The 17,286-nt window shown below is 41.1% G+C and overlaps 1 protein-coding gene across 5 annotated transcripts in view; it reads right to left on the bottom strand.

Moving 5' to 3' along the window:
- HMGXB3 (HMG-box containing 3) overlaps positions 1–17,286 on the bottom strand; it is a 47,281-nt gene that overhangs the window by 17,812 nt on the left and 12,183 nt on the right. For 3 of the 5 annotated variants that reach the window (XM_078445758.2, XM_078445765.2, XM_081796228.1), the window contains 6 exons: positions 13,862–13,993; positions 9,069–9,487; positions 7,276–7,451; positions 7,038–7,135; positions 4,735–4,833; positions 2,212–2,361 (listed from right to left, as the gene is read on the bottom strand). In XM_078445758.2, the coding sequence (XP_078301884.2) occupies positions 2,212–2,361; positions 4,735–4,833; positions 7,038–7,135; positions 7,276–7,451; positions 9,069–9,487; positions 13,862–13,993 (1,074 nt within the window). The remainder of the gene's footprint in view (positions 1–2,211; positions 2,362–4,734; positions 4,834–7,037; positions 7,136–7,275; positions 7,452–9,068; positions 9,488–13,861; positions 13,994–17,286) is intronic. The other 2 variants (XM_081796226.1, XM_081796227.1) reach the window with 2 other exon arrangements.

Raw genomic sequence — 17,286 nt, 5'->3', positions numbered from 1 at the left:
CAAATAGGAGAAGGGAATGTTCAGAGCATCTACTTATACAGGACTCAATTCCATTCCATGATCATGATCAATACATTGAGTATGCACACTCTAAGGTCAGAAGGCATGGGGGAACAGATACACCTGTCCTAAAAGAGATTACGGTGTCACAGGGAGCTAAGACAGAGTCAAGGCAGAATATGGTCAACACTAAGTGAAGACCTCCTCTTTCTTCCCATTAAAGGCATAGAAGATCCAGGAAGCTCATTGCCAGCAGAGAGCAGCCAATGGAAGAGAATGTGATGGAAGCTACGGACCCATTTTACATGCTATTTCAGGGATTTACAGATTATTTGAAGCTCAATTCTGAGTCTTCTCTGGGGTTCACGGCCCTGAAAATAAAATGTCCAGATACAATCTACCTGGCCCGCTTTTGTCACCAGAGAAACTAAAACTCCGAAGAGGGATGGCATCCAGCTGAGGGTCCTCCCAGCTGTCTCTCTATTCCCAGTCCCCATGTGTTTTCCACTAAGCCATCAGTGTCCACATACTTTAGTTCTATTTCCCTTTCTCACAAGGATAACCTCAGAACACCACCTCAAGTATGGAAACAAACCTGGGGCCAGGGGGTGAGATTTATCTGCCAGGAGCTCCCCTGCCCTGCCCACCATATCCATAGAAAACTTAGCTTGAAATGGTTCTCACCACCTGGGTAGTCCTGTCCATTCCCAAACCCCCATATGCCTCCTTCCTGACACAACCTTCTAGCCCTCACAATGAATGAAGGACATTCAATGTGACCTCATCGCCTAAAAAACAAATTGTCTGGTCTAATGTTAAACATCTTCCACAATATGGCCACAATATGCCTTTCAAGCAGTTTATTTTGCATACTCCTCCATATATATATATATATATATATATATATATATATATATATATATATACATACACACCTTTCTTTTCTAGGTGATTAGAGCACCAGACTCCCTAGCGCTTCGCTTGTACCCATGCTTATCCTGGAGTATGGCATGCCTTCCTCTTCCATCCAAATCATTTCCACCCTGCAAAGTCCAGCTTAGATCTGGAGTGGCCAGACTCCACCTTGGATCCTGACCTGTTCTGTACGCCATCCTCTTTCCTCCCAAGGCAGATCAGGGAGATCTATCTTCTTACCTTCAACCCAGTCATTCCATCTGCTGCCTGAGGTACTGTAACGTTCTGTACACTTAAAGAAATTCACACGTGGAGGGGCGCCTGGATGGCTCAGTTGGTTAAGCGCCCGACTCTTGATTTCAACTCAGGTCATAATCTCACAGTTTGTGGGATCGAGCGTCATGCTGGGCTCTGCACTGACAGTGTGGACCCTGCTTGGGATTCTCTCTCCCTTTCCCCGACTAGAACATGCATGTACACACTCTCAAACATTAAAAAAAAAAAAAAAAAAATTCATGAGTAAAGTCTGAGGACCTCTAAAAATACCCATTTTTTTCCTGGTTCTAATAAATAAAAAATGAGCCCTAATGGGGCAAATGGAATGTGTTTTATACTCCAAACAGTTTGGTCCAACTTCAGAGATTTGCCAAAACTGCTAGAAGTGAAGCTTTGTATTCAGCCAAAAGCTCTATAAGGAACCTGAGAGGCAGTGATCTAATCTACAAAGTCTTAGGACTGGCATTCTCTGTTTACCAAAATACTATTTACCAGTGCTCCACCAGGTCTCAGAACTAAAAGAATGTAACCCTTCCGTCCCTCTCTTCAAAATCCTATTTAAAGAAAAAACTTTTTTAAGTTTATTTAGTTTTTAGAGACAGGAGAGGGAGAGAGGGAGAGAGGCAGAAAGAGAGGCGCGGAAGAATCCCAAGCAGGCTCCGTGCAACCAGCAGGGGTCGAACTCATAAACTGTGAGATCATGACCTGACCTGAAATCAAGAGGGGATGCTTAACCAACTGAGCCACGAGGCACCCCTTAAGAATCCTCTGTAAAGCCTGTATTCCCATTCTCTTTGGTGAATGAACTCTTGATCCACTGGGCTAGAACGTTTTCCAATTCTCTCAACTTAATAATGAGGACAAGGAAGCCCAAAGAGAACGTCCAGAATTTAAAACTGGTTCCAGTTCTGGTGTTCTAATTATGATCATGTACCAAGAAATCATTTTATTTCTACTAAAACAGGTCCACTAACAAAGCCCAACACAAGGCTAGGGGATGTGTTTAGGGGAGGAACTCACAAGAGCCTTGGTGGTTTTCTCAGTCCGGTCTTTAGCAAGGTTAAAACCACAGCTGGGACAAATCCGCGGTTTATGTCGGTTGGTGTAGACGTAGTTACAAGAGGGATTCTTGCATTTTCCCCGACCTCTTGAAGTAGCGAGGCCCAAATCCTAAAAAAGTAAAACCAGTATTCAATTCCACAAAAGTTACACCTGGGCAGAGTCAAAAACCAGGATGACCAGCTATCAGTAAATCAGAGAAGAAAGTGACAATGGCAAAACCAGATTCAGACTAACTTCCAAAGAGCCTTGATGCAAGATCCTTACTCTGCGGTTACCTCCTTTCAATCTTAATACAGCCTGTATAATTTTGGCAAGTCCCTCCCCATCTGTGAAACAAGTGAGCTGACTCTTTAGTGTCAGAAATTCAAATGCCATGGAACACCTGCGTGGCTCAGTCAGCTAAGCGTCTGACTCCCGGTTTCAGTTCAGGTCATGATCTCATGGTTTGTGAGTTCAAGCCCCGGAACCAGCTCTGTGCTGTCAGTGCCAAGCCTGCTTGGGGCTGATTTCTCTCTCTCTCCCTCTCTTTCTCTTTCTCTCTCTCTTTCTCTCTCTCCACCCCCCCCCCCCCCAACACACACAATTTCACACATGCTCCTATATGTTCACTCACTCTCTCAAAAAAATAAATATTTGTAAAAAATGTTAGAAATTCAAATGCCCTCAGGGTCCAGGCTACTGGCAGAGAGAAGCAGGCCTATTCTAGCAGAAGGCTGAAGACTGTGGTGAACAAGCATCCACACCCTTCCTGAAGACAATCAGGACCTCTGGACTACCTAAGCTCAAATCTCTGGCATCTAGGCTCCTGTGACATGCTGCTATCTAATCAAAAAAGAGAAGGTCCTGGGAAGCTCCCCCAGATAGTAACCCTAGTGGCCTTCTGTAGTCAAAGGGATAGGGAGGTGACGGTATAGATGGCATGGAGAAGGTAGTAATTAGTCTCTGAGAAAAGAAACCTGAGCAGATATTCAGGATAAAGGAGATATTCTCCTTAAGGATCAGGCCAGTCTATGCACTAGTCCACCATACTGTCCTGTCTTGTTACTACAGAATCCCTAGCAGAGGGTCTGGCCAGAGCAGGCTTTCAGTAAATATTTTCTGAATGAAGGAATGAATGGTTCTGTACCTGCCTGCCTTTATCAGGTAAGAGTTTTTAAAAATCCAGCTGCTCTCTCAATATCTGTGTATCTTACTCAATTCAGGCAGAGAACCTGCCAAAAGTTACCTGGCTAATCGGTATCTAAGGATCAATAAAATTAGAGAATGCTAGAAGCAAAAAAAGAGCCCCAACGTGGTATCTAAACTGATGCAGCATTTTACAGACGGTGAAAACTGAGGACCAGAGAAGCAAAGATGCCTGCTTGCCCCAAGTCATGTGCATGCTGGCAGCAGAGCCAGAACCACTTTGGGACTAAGTCCTTTGAGTGCTTATTCCACTGCTCCATGTGGCTTCCCCTGTAAAAGGATGACCCCAGAGTCCCACTCTGTTTGTTTACTGGGATGTTTATTGGGATGTTAATATATGCTGTGTTAAAAATAAAAGGTGATGAGGTGCCTGGGTCGCTCAGACGGTTAGGTGTCCAACTCCGGCTCAGGTCATGATCTCGCAGTCCGTGAGTTCGAGCCCCTGCAGTGCTGTGCTGACAGCTCAGAGCCTGGAGCCTGCTTGGGATTCTCTATCCCTCCCTCTCTCTGCCCCTCCCCCACTCCTGCTTTGTCTCTCTCAAAAACAAACAAACATTAAAAGATATATAAGGGGCGCCTGGGTGGCTCAGTCGGTTAAGCGGCCGACTTCGGCTTGGGTCATGGTCTCGTGGTCCGTGAATTCGAGCCCCGCGTCGGGCTCTGTGCTGACAGCTCAGAGCCTGGAGCCTGTTTCGGATTCTGTGTCTCCCTCTCTCTGACCCTCCCCCGTTATGCTTTGTCTCTCTGTCTCAAAAATAAATAAACGTTAAAAAAAAAAAAATTTTTTTTTAAAAAGATATATAAAATAAGTAAATAAGGATAAAAATAAAAGGTGGGTGGGGAGGGAAAAGGTTTGTGGCAAACGCGAGGCTAAACAAAGATGCTTTACCAAAGCACTTCTCAAATCCTTTAAGAGGCCAGTACTGACTGTGACTCTATTTTAAGGGGGAAAAATAGACCTTTCTCACACTTACCAGTGGATAACAGACTTTTGAGGCTAAAAGGTCCAAAGACTGTTGAATGCTACAGCTGGACTGGATTCTCATGTCCAATTACTCCAAGAAACATCCAGGTCTCAACTGGCCTACACGCTATAGATCTCGCCTGCAAAACACCTAGCTAATTCACCCAGCAGCTACCATCTGGATCAGTGAAGGGATCTTCAGAACCAATGATCTATCTCTGACCCTACTCTCACTCCTAACTACCACTCCCCACCTCCCTCAGACTTCTACTCGCCCTCCACCTAAAACCAAAACCCATGTCCTTGTCAACCCATCACCTGGCCACACTTACCAGCGTTACAGTGCAGCTGTACTTGTATGGAGGAAACAGATCAGGCTTGACTTCTACAACTTTTACTTGTGACGTCCGACTGCCCGGGCCATTTGTTAGCTGTGGATCAGAACCAGTGATTTAGTGCTTTTCTATAAAACCTCACACTCCTGAGGGCCTGTGTCCTGAAAGAGCTTGAGGAAATAGTTTCCCAGGGAATTTGTAGAGCCACACTCCATGTGAGCTCTAGGATGCTAGTCAGCAGTCACCAGCCCGCCAAAAGTTTAAATGTCATTTTCAAGCCCAGGGTTGCCACATTCTTCTGTGCAGCTTCTAACACTGCATACCAGAAACACTGTGAATCAGATTTACAACTGCTACCAAGTGGGAAAAACTTATAATAGTCATATACCACACAAATATGTGGTTGAGTAATGTTGGCATAGAAAGAACTCGAAAAAATTGTTCACTAAAATGTCACAGGTTGAGAGGAAGATCGTGACTTTTTCCCCTTTCACCACTATCTATGAACTTTTCAAATGTTCTATACTATTAAAGAAAAAAAAGATGAAGACAGCATTAGTAATTATTCTGTAATACTGAATTTAAGTTGATATTCAGAACATATAATTTGATGTAACTTAACTGGCCTAAGACTAGCAAAAGGACTTGCAACTTTTAACAAATACCCAATGTTACCAGTCAAAAGGAAACTATTTACAGAGAAGACCGGGAGTTTACCCAAGTAAAGGGACTCTAAAGGCTGGAAATCTACAAAGCAGAAAAGTAGACTAGATCCTTCTAGATCTAAATCACACATGCATCCAGTGCTGACACCACATCTGGGTGACAGATCAGCCTTCAAAGTAAAAGCCAGTTGATACTCTATTTGGGGCAAATTTGGAACAAAGGGAGTTGCCTGGCAGAGCACCCTGCAAGGGAGAAGGCAGCCCGAGTTTCCCATTCCATTTTGGTCTAACAGGGTTTTTGATCTACAGGCCACAAAATCCACTGACAGGTCATGAAATTAATTTAATGAGTTGAAACCATTTCCATTTGCAAAATGGAAAATACCAAAATAACCACATATAGTAAGGGCATAGCTTCCTTATTCTTTTTATGTATACAGGTATGGATGTTTACTGGGCTGTGATGTAAAAATGTGTTATTGAGGGTCATGGCCCAAAAAAAGAGGTCTAGTAAAAAAATGCTCATTTAGGGAATTTTGATAGTAACTATTCTGGTCACATATGGATAAAAAACCAAAAAAAACCTCTATCATTAATATGAATGGACTGTACTGGCTACAAACTGGAACGTGAAGAGCCATGATTTTTGGTTTTAAAAAATTATATTAAAAAAATGCCCACAAACCTAGGAAAAGCCTCAGAGGCTGAATGGGCACAGAATGCCAATAGCAGTTAGTTCTGGGTGGCAGGATTACAAGAGACTGACTTTCTTTCTGCCTTACTGAATTCTCTGTATTTTCTACAACAACCGCGCGTTCATTTTTTCAAGAGGCTAAAGAAACAAGACAACTAAATGCAGTATCTAATCCTACAATGAACCCTGTACTGGAGTGCAAAAACGCTATAAAGAACATAACTGGGTAAAATTGTCGAAACTGGAATACAAATGACAGACTGAAGTATTGTATCAATGTTTCAGTAACAGAATATCCTTATTCTTAGAAAAATGCACACTGAAATATTAAGAAGCAAAAGGCCATGTAACTTTCCCTTAAATTACATGTACTTTAGAAACATACATGAGCACAAATGATGAAACAAAATGGGTGATACCTTACCAATAAGCAACTATGAGTGAAAAGTACATGGGTACTTTCTTTGTACTGTCTTCACTCTTGCAATTATTTTCCTAAATTTTAAATTGTTTCTAAATTAAGGGACGCCTGGGTGGCTCAGTGGGTTAAGTATCCAACTTCAACTCAGGTCATGATCTCACAGTTCATGAGTTAGAGCCTTACATCGGACTCCTTGCTGAGGGTGCAGAGCCTGCTTGGGATTCTCTCTCTCCCCCTCTCTCTCTGTCCTTCTCTTTGTATCCCTTCTGCACACTCTCTCACAAAATAAATAAACTTAAAAAAATTATTTCCAAGTCAAAAGTTTAAACGTACATTCGTTTTATAATAAGAAAAAAAGTAAGTAAAAATAAGTAACTCATTCATGCTCAACTTCATTCCAGAGGTCACTTTCCAATGTAATAGGCTTCTGCCTATGGCTCTGAGACACTAAATAGAAGCCCTGTTCTCGGAGCAGCAGGCCTGCCCCCAGGATGCCCTACCTCTGGAGAACAGGTCTTACCTTCACTTCGCTGCTGTGTGATGACTGTTGGATCGGCTGGCCCAGCTGCTTCAGCGTGCTTGGCTTCAGGCCACAAGTCCTCACAGAGGGGGTTTTATCTGAGACAATCAGAAGTCAAACTGGTGACTTAAATGCATTCAGAGTCCCCCTCATTCTCTCATCTCCATTCTCAACAACCCCAATGCTGTCCCCTTCCTATCTGACAGCTCCCCGCTCCCGGGTTTGTCCCAGCCCTTACCACTCAGGGGAAAGGCCTGCCTGGCCCTGGACAGTCCCATGCTGTTGCCTCGGCCCACATTAGATGGGGCTGGGAGAATTGCTCTCATGGGTCTTGCCGCAGCCAGTAATGAGGGCTTGCCCCGAGCTTTGCCCTTAAGCTCAGGGGCTCTGAGCCCAGGGGTGAGCGGGTCAACTCTGGAAAAAAAAAAAAAAAAAAAAAAAAAAAAAAAAGAAGGGAAACCTAAAAATTCTGGACCACGTGGAAGAAACCAAAGCACAATCTCCAAATAGCATTTTAGCAGAAGGATAGTGTAGTAAACTCAGGGTAGATATTTCAGGGGTCATTATGAAGATAAATACAAAATAGTGCCCACTGTGAGGAATACAAACAGCTAGTGTAGTTATAATATCTGATCTGTCTCTAATTAGTATTTAAAGTATATCAGTCTCCCAGATGAGGGAGGCTAAAACACCCGCAGAACAAAATCCACATTTTCTTGTAGCTCCAATGCTGAGCACAGAGCCTACATCACAGAAGGCTCTTGTCGAGTGACACGCTTGCCTAAAACGAACAGTCGAAACTACACAGCTTCATGCTCTAAAGATACAGAACCATTCCAAAGTATACTATAAATAAAAACAGGCAAGATGTAGAAATACATAAGTTATGCTACCATTTGTATAAAAAAAGGTAGGAAAAAATATATATACACATACACATATTTGTAGTATATGTCTAAAATTATCTCTGAAAACAGAAATTTGAGAAAACTGATTGTCTGGAAAACGGAAATGGATGACTTAAGGATAGACTAGAAGAGATTTTTTTCAGTGTATATTCCTTATACCCTTTGAGTTTGAATCATGTGCATATATCTCCTAGTCAACAATAAACAATTTTAAATCAAATAATAGAAACCAGAATTTCTAAGCCTTGGCACTATTGACATTTTGGGCTGGGTAATTCTTTGTAGGAGCCTGTCCTGTGAATGTTTAGCAGTATCTCTGGCCTCTACCAACTAGATGCCTGCTGCACCCTTCTCCCCCACAGTTGTTAACAACCAAAAATGTCTCTAAACATTGCCACAATGTCCCCTGGGGACAAACTGCTCCCCATTGAGAACCACTAATATAAACAAATAAGGGCCTTTAGTTACAAGACCACAACTGCCTCTGGGAAGGGGCCACATGAAAAATGCAGTCAAGCCTTTAGGGAGGGCATGGGGAGGAAAAATAGCCCATATTTATGGACCACCTCCTATCTGCAATGCACTGGGCTATGCATGCTTCACACACAATCTAAAGTCTATGAGGTCAGCCATTAAGGATTAGATTTTTCTAATATCCAACTCAAGATTTTTCAGAGGAAAGAACGGGCATGAGGTGACTATGCACAAGGTCAAACAGAAGTCAGAGACAGATTACAACCAGAACTGAATTCTCTGATCACCAGGACAAGAATCTTTCTATACCTTAATAAGGCTTCTCTTTCCAAATCTACTATCCAGGATTGGATACTAGCTTCTAATACTGGCCTCAGGCTGTACCAACAGGATCCTAGCAAGTGCTTCTGGGAAAATGACAAGAAGGGATGCACAGGAATGTGCCAGCAACGCACAGACAGCAGAGTGTAAGAGGAAAGGCAAATCATTCTGTGGCTCTGGGCCTTAGTTTCCATATCTCTAAAATAGGAAACATTAATTGGGCTCTGCTGCCTCTCTCAGTAATGCTAATAACGACATAAAACAAAACAAGGAACATTTCCCAACTTGCTATTCTAAAAACAATCCTATAACATATAAACACATTTACCCTGCAGGCTTTTTGGGAGCAGGGAGAGGACTGGAGGTGCTGGTCCTCTCAGCTGGTGGTGGTATGTCTGGTCCTGGACTGTCATTCTCAGTTGTCCCCAGAGAGACCTCAGGCGGCACACCATTCTTGACCACCGGCGTCTTCGTGGCTGCCGTACCACGATTCCCAGGAGCTTCCTTGACCAAAACATGGGCATCTGAGATCATCACTTCCTCCCACTCATTCTCCTCACCCACTTCTCTCGGAGGAGCTACACTTAGGAGCTGGCTTACAGCTTCTGAGTTCTCCAGAGTCAGTTTGGAGGCATTTTCCTTAGAGGAGTTTTGCTCAGTGGTGACAGGCTGCTGATTTCTTTTAACCACCGAACCTTTGGAGGAGACACCAGGAGCCAATTCCACTTTGACTTTGGCTGGCTTTTCCTAAAAAAAATAAGAATGCCTGTAGGCATTTGGCATTTTACAGTGGACAACACATCACAAATCTTTTCTCGTTCGCTCCTCACAACAACAACGTATGGGCAACAGACTAGGAAACTGAGACCCAGAGGCAGGAACAGGCTAATGTCAGGTGTCAAGACAAAGCTGGCCAGAATCCAAGTCTTCAGACTTCAGGTCCCCTTCACTACAATATTCAACACCCAGGTTAGCATACAGCTGTTCTAACAAATTTCTTATCGATAGCCTCTTTAGGTTTCAGCAAATGAAGTTGGCATTTTGAACCTGACCTTTGTTCAAAGCCTGCTTCTCTAGGTCTAGAAAGAAGCTGATACGTTGCCATATTTGGGCCCAGAAGTCCCAAGCTCTTTATCTTGGTGTTCCCTTTATCCCAATGCAGTCACATCTCACATGATGAGCCTCAAAAATTCCAATTCTGTTAGGGAAAACTCTATCTTTTGTCCCAGATTCTTTCAGGTGAGTCTTAAGGCTGGCTTACACACACGCCACAAACTTCTCACTCAGTCAAATTAACTCATACATATATTAATTACTTACTAGAAAATATTCAAACTCACTATAAATCCCAGCCACTATTTCAGGTCAGCCTACTTGAAAAATTCCTTGGTGCCTTAGCTTTTATGCTGTGGAAATATACTATTATTTATACACACACATACGTACATACACATACGTTTACCTACATACACAAGCAATTTTTTTAAAACCGCGGTTGTCTCAGGAAGGTTCTTTTAACTCCATGTGAATAGTGAAAAGTGCTATAAATGAAGAGATATAAACATAGAAGCTGGGTTCTATCTAGGTTGTGCTCCACATCTAATGACTTATGTCACCTCAGACAACCTTCACCTGAACTCTCTCACTTTGCTACCATGAAACAAGAGGGTCGGCCTCTCACCATTCGTCAACAGCAGTACAACAGTCTTTCGGGGGGCTCAATTCATGGTGCAGGATTCCCCTGCATGCTGCAGAAGTCTAGCATCTGTGGCTGATGTTATTACCGTTTAGTATTCTCTCCCAGTCACAGACTACCAAAACCCCTTCCACTTCCAAAGGGGCCTGGGCAGCACACTGCCTCTGGTTAAGAACCAACATAGATGACCTAAGAAATCTCCTGTAAAGCATTCTCCGATTCTAACACACAGTAAGTGTGACTTTATTAGACTTATTAGACTTTAATAAGTCCGTGAAGACAAGTTAAATACAGAGAAAAATTCCTAGTAAACTGCACTGAGCTTACTGACTGCTGGAGAGGGAAAAGTTGGTAGAAAAACAGGAGACAAGCTAAATCTCTGCAATGAAATCTCTGAGCAAAACACTGCCCACTAAGTAGGCTGTTGCAGATAAAAATTCTCTTCAGGGAGACTGAATAATTTAAGGAATCAGAGCAAAATAACTAGCTAATGAGCTCACATTTCCTTAACTCAGCCTACCCTCTTGAGATTTCACTTTCTTTCCAGATAGAAGGTAAATACCACCAGTTGCCTGCTCAGAGACCTCAATTACCACCATCAGAGAGCCAAAGGAGTGAGGCCTTGGGCTACAGAGCTTTATATACTATCTTTTGTTCCATCCAACTCATTGGGAACTGTGCCAAACGTTTCTTGGGCTAATTTTAGCCAGTATGAAACTCTGGAACAATACAAGAAAAGGTGAGTCATTTCCTGACAGGCATGAACAGATTTGGAGCTTTTAGAAACTATTTATACTTGCAGCTTCAAAAATCAGAACTCCACAAATCTTAAAATTCTGCAGCTAAACAGCACAGCAATGCCTGAGAAGTGTGATTTAGTGGAAAAGCACTGACATAATTAGCTACATGAACTTAACAAGTCACTTCTCTTGAATCTATCTTTCCTCAACTAGAGACTTGGAATTGAACTGCCTGATGACCAAAGTCACTTTTTTCCCTAAAATTCCAAGTGCACTGATGCTAAAATGTTACCCTTTTTCTTCTTACACTCACTCACTCTGATCCTATGAAATTCTGAAATCATAGTATTTACTCTTTACATGGCAATTCTATAAAAACCTCTGGAGAAAAGAATCTGACTTAACAAATCAACATGGGGGACAAGTACCTATGGGCGCCTGGGTGGCTCAATCGGTTAAGCGTCCAACTTCGACTCAGGTTGTGATTTCACAGTTCGTGGGTTTGAGCCCTGCATCAGTCTCTGTACTGATGGTTCAGAGCCTGAAACCTGCTTCAGATTCTGAGTCTCCCTTTCTCTCTGCTCCTCCCCTGCTCGCACTCTGTCTCTGTCTCTCTCTCTCAAAAATAACCATTAAAAAAAAATTTTTTTTTAAAGATGGGGGACAAGTAGCTAATAAAAAAAATTTGATTTCACAATGTGAATTTGCTCTCAGAAAGAGAACCATGGCTCAAGTTATTTCAATCAAAGAAGGGAAAAAGACATAAATGAAAAAAAGAAAGCCAAACTAAAAACAGAACCTGAAGGAGACAAGGTTACAGGATGAGTTAGACTCTTCCATAAAAAAGCATCAGAAATAAGGTCATGTGACAAACCTGCTGTGCATCTGTGAAGAAGGGTCAAGGAGGAGTCCAACTACCCTATTCAATCTCCCTACTGCAGATGAGGAAGTACATTTTGGGGAGGATAATTAGGATGGGAGGAAACTGAATGGCTGCACAGCAGCACAAGACAGATGGTGAGCACAAGAAACTCAACAAAATCTGAAACACACAAGCACTGGGCCCTTCCTGCCCTGAGAACTGATAGTGTAAAAAGCAGTAATAGAGACTGTAATTCTATTACTGCCAATAATGATAGCAGCGACCTCTTGCTGAGGATTTAATCTATACTAGGAATGCACCATCCACTTTACAGGGATAATCTCATTTGATCCATCCAAAAACCCTAATGAGGTAGGCACTATTGTTAATCTCCATTTACAAATGAAAGAAAAACCAAATCAAGAATAGACATAAAATGACTTGCCCAAGATTATATAGCCAAAATCCTTGAGAGACAGAAGTTCAAACGGAGAAAAGCAGACTCCAGAAGTGTACTTTTTTTTCTTATCCTCCCAAAGACACTCTTCTCTCTCCTAACACTGGAAATTTCTAGGGTTTTAGGAACTCAGTGCCAGAAATCCGGTACAGAGATCACATGCCTCTTTCTTTCTTTCCCTTTAAAAGTTTATGTATTTATGCGTTTACTTATGTATTTATGTACGTATGTACATACATATATGGTCTCCACCCCCAATGTAGGGCTCAAACTCACGACCCCGAGATCAAGAGTCTCATGCTCTCCCAAATGAGCCAGCCAGGCACCCCCAGAAGTGTATTTTTAAGTATTAACTTATTCTGTCTCCTGGAATTAGTGATGCCCTGAACTCCCAACATTCAGCCAGAGGGCAAAAGTCACCATCCCAGTATTTTTCAGAGATGTTCTATGGAAACTGCCCCCAAGGAACTTAAAAGGTATGGCACTATAGAAGTTTTCTCTCTACAGATAAATGTGGACCCTGCTGAGCTAGACACCTAACAAACACAAACCTAGCCTAAGTTATTGTCACAAAAACAATGCTCTCTCTTTCCTTTTCTACCTACCCAAATTCCACTGATCCTTCAAGACCATCTCCTCTATATCCCATCCCGGACGATTCTAGTTCTTTTGACCCTAAACAATTTACAGTCTCATACAAAAATGTGACAAGTTATGTATGATTTATATAGTCAATGTGAAGTATAAAACAAGTAACAAAGCAATGTGTTGAACTGAACTTCACAGGGGCATAGCTCTGATGCTCATTTATTTATCAAGCATCAGTTACTTAGAAACAGAGACAGAAGTATACATTTGGAGAGTTAACTATGAAAGACCTAGATATCTGGTTAAGGACCTTTACTTTTAATAGCAGCTATAGGATACTGAAAGGACTTTGAGCTAAAAAGTGAGATGTGAGCTACGCATCTGAATCACTAAGCAGTCAGTGTGGAGGGTGGATTGTTAAAAATTTAACAGGAAATGAATAAACTGACATAGTGTAGTCATTCATAGGAAGTTATAAAGCAATTAAAGATAACGGTCTTGAATATTTAATGGCATGATATGTGAAGTAAAAAAAAAAAAAGGTCAAGCTACAGAACTTGTGTATTCACAGAAAAAAGACTAGAAGAAGATACAACAAAATGTTAATAATGACTTTTCTTTGGATGGGTAAGATTATGGATGACATTTTATGAAAATGACTTACTTGTATAGTCAGAAAGTAAAAACAAATATTTATTTTTTAAGTCCTTTGCTCTAAAGGGGAACAGGGAGCCTACTTTATGGGGTTTCCAAAGCAGCAATGGCCAATGGACCTTACCTTTGGGATCCACTTCCCTCCTAGGAAGTTACCACAGATAGGGCACTTAGGTGGTTTGTGCCTGGTGACGTAGGTAAAGGAGCAACCTGGGCTGGTGCATGTCCCATGGCCCCGGCGGGTGTATGTAGTGGTCTGTAAGGAAAAGAGTGGGTCAGAATCAACACCACAGTGCAAGCCCTCTCAGATCCTGAAGACCATTATAAGCACAAAACTGCCAGGAGGATACCAGTTTGTAGAAGAATAGCCAATTCGTGGTATCTTAAAAGGTCAGAATTGGAAAGGTTGTAAGATACAATTAGTTCACTTTTGAGAAATGAAGAAACTGGGTTCAAATGAGGAAAGACAGCTGCCTAGGATTACACAGGTATCAGAAGAACAGACACAGCAATAACTGCTACTAATTAATGAAGCACCACACAGTGCTGAACGCTTTACCAATATCTCATTTAACGCTTTCCGCAATTCTATGAAGTAGGTATTTGTAACTACTGAGGTTCAGAGCAGTTAAATGCTTTACCTCAAGTTGTATAGTGAATCTAGGGCACACCTAGACTTAGAACCCAGAGGTCTTTGATTCTTGGTCCTAGATTCCTTCCACGCACTTGGCTGCACACTACAGCCCTAAATACTTCGAAGAATTTGCTTCCTCTTCATTCCTGTTAGTTAAAAATCAGAGAACCTAGGACTTAGGGTTCAGAGATATAAAAATAGAGTATGGCCACTTAAAAAAAAAAAGGGAATTTCAACAGAAATCAAGTCCTTTGATATGCAACTGAATTTAATTATCGGCATACGAATATATTCAGCTACTGGCTCTCACCATCTCCAATGATTTCCCTTTGAACAGAATGATTACAATGGGTTTTTATTTTCGGCTACAAATAGAAATTAGCCAAGCTCCATTTCTTGATTAATGCCGCAAAGGAGACATTTTCCTGTCAGATTTGTTGTGTCTTACAGATGTTTACTCAGATATTAGTCCCATTTTTCCTAGCCTGGCCAAAAAGCAAAAACCTCCCTTGGAGAAACACCAAGCTGCCACTAGGGTACCTGTGCCAGAATGCCTAGGGAAAAGGTGATTCTAATAGTAGCAAGTCAAGGTTGAGGGTGAAGTAGTGTGGTAAGAGGGAAAGAGACCGGGTTTCAAGTTCCAACTCCACTACTGACACACGGGATGACATGGGGGTAAGTCACCTTATCCCCTCTTCTGTAAAATCACCCGCCCTTCCTATTCTTCCTATTTCATGGATATCTCTTGAAAAACAAATGAGGTAAGAAATAAGGAAACATCTCACTCAGTAAACCGTAGAAGATTCTATAGGTTTGTGAGAAATTATTATTACTGGGATATAAAACTTCTCTGATCTTCACTCCGACTGTGGCTCCATACAGAATATTCATTCTGAATACCACCAGAAAGCAGAGTAAAAATTTAAGTTAGGTCAGTTCTATAAATAAATTCCCATGAACTTGGAAAGACTCCTAAACAGCAGCTTATAGAAAGAACTTTAGGGAAAAAATGCTAGTTTTCAAGGCTGGTGTTTCATTCTTAAGTATTATCTATAAAAGCTTTTCTGGAAGAGTCTGGCTGACACTTATTAAATTATGAGAGAATAACAATTTCCAGGAGAGCAAAGGCTCAGGCCTTTGAATTGGGTTGCAGGGGTTGTTCCTGTTTAAGATACAACTTTCTCATCTAAAAATATATTGTTTATCCAAGGTTTTAGAAGATAGACCGTGATAAGTTAAAATGTACAATATTAATCCTAAAAAGCCACCATAATAACTAATACAAAGTTAACGGCTAGTAAGCCAATAAAGGAGATAAAATGGATTCATCAAAAACATCCAATTCAAAATAAAGCAAAATACAACAGAATAAAAAAACAGTAAAATGACAAATTTAAACTTAAACATATAATTAATCACATTAAATGTATATGGCCCAAATACCACAATTAAAAAATAGAAGGTTGTCATAAAGTCTTGCTCTTAGAGCCAAACTATATACTGCTGCAAAAAAAAAAAAAGTACTTTAAATACAAGATAAATAGGTTAAAAGTAAAATGCTGGAAAAAGATAAAACTTGCTAATAACAACAATGCAAAGAAAGCTCAATATTCAAATTTCAGACTGACAAGGCATCTGAGTGGCTCAGTTAAGCATCTGACTCTTGATTTCAGCTCAGGTCATGACCTCATGGTTCCTGAGATCGAGCCCTCTGTCAGGCTTCACGCTGACAGTGTGGGGCCTGCTTGGGATTCTCTCTCTCCCCCTCTTCCTCCCTACCCACCACTGCTCATGTGTGCACACACACACACTCTCTCTCTCTCTCAAAATAAATAAACATTAAAAAAAAGTAAATTTCATAGCAGACAATATTGCCAGAGATAAAGAAGGTCATTTCATAATGATGAAGGGGTCAATTTACCAAGAAGACATAACAATCCTAAAGGTTTAAGTACTTAATAAAAAAAAGAGTCAACATATGACACAAAAATTAATAAAGATGGAAAAAGAAATAAATACTATTTATAGTGATAGGTGGATGTCTGTTCTTAATAACTGATAAAACAAGGCAACAGAAAATCATTAAGGATGTAAGAGTTGAATACTATCAATCAACGTGACCTAATCTGATATGTGTATAATATTCCACTCAAAAGCAAAATACGCATTCTTTTCAAGTGCACACAGAACATTTATCAAGACAAACCATAACCTGGGCCATAAAATAAATCTCAATAAATTTAAAAGGATTCAGGTCTTACAAACTGCAAAGTTCTGACTATAATGGAATGAAATCAGAAATCAATAAAAGACAAGATATCTGAAAACTCCCAAATATTTGGAAAGCAAATAATATACTTTTAAATAACTTCTGGGTCAGGGCACCTGGGTCGCTCAGTCGGTTGAGCGTCTGACTTCGGCTCAGGTCATGATCTCGCAGTTGGCGAGTTCGAGCCCCGCGTTGGGCTCTGTGTTGACAGCTCGGAGCCTGGAGCCTGCTTCAGATTCTGTGTCGCCCTTTCTCTGCCCCTCCCCCGCTCATGCTCTGTCTCTGTCTCAAAAATAAATAAACATTAAAAAAACTTTTAAGTAACTTCTGGGTCAAAGAATAAGTTAGAAGTATTTTGAACAAAATGAAAATGAAAGTATATCAAAATTTGTGGGATGCCACTAAAGTAGTGCTTAGAGGGAAACTTATAGCACTAAGCACCTATATTAGAAAAAAAAGGTCTCAAATCAATGACCTCAGCTTCTATCTTAAGAAACTAAAAAAGAATAAATGAAGCCCAAAGTAAGAAGAAAGATAATAAAGACCTGGGCAAAAATCAGTGAAACAGAACATAGAAAAAACAATAGAGAAAATCAATGAAACTAAAAGCTGGTTCTTTGAAGGTCAATAAAATTGATAACCTCTA

This window comes from Panthera onca, chromosome A1, assembly GCF_046562875.1.
Source record: "Panthera onca isolate mPanOnc1 chromosome A1, mPanOnc1 haplotype 2, whole genome shotgun sequence".
NCBI lineage: Eukaryota > Metazoa > Chordata > Mammalia > Carnivora > Felidae > Panthera > Panthera onca.
This window is presented reverse-complemented; position numbering and strand designations above follow the sequence as displayed.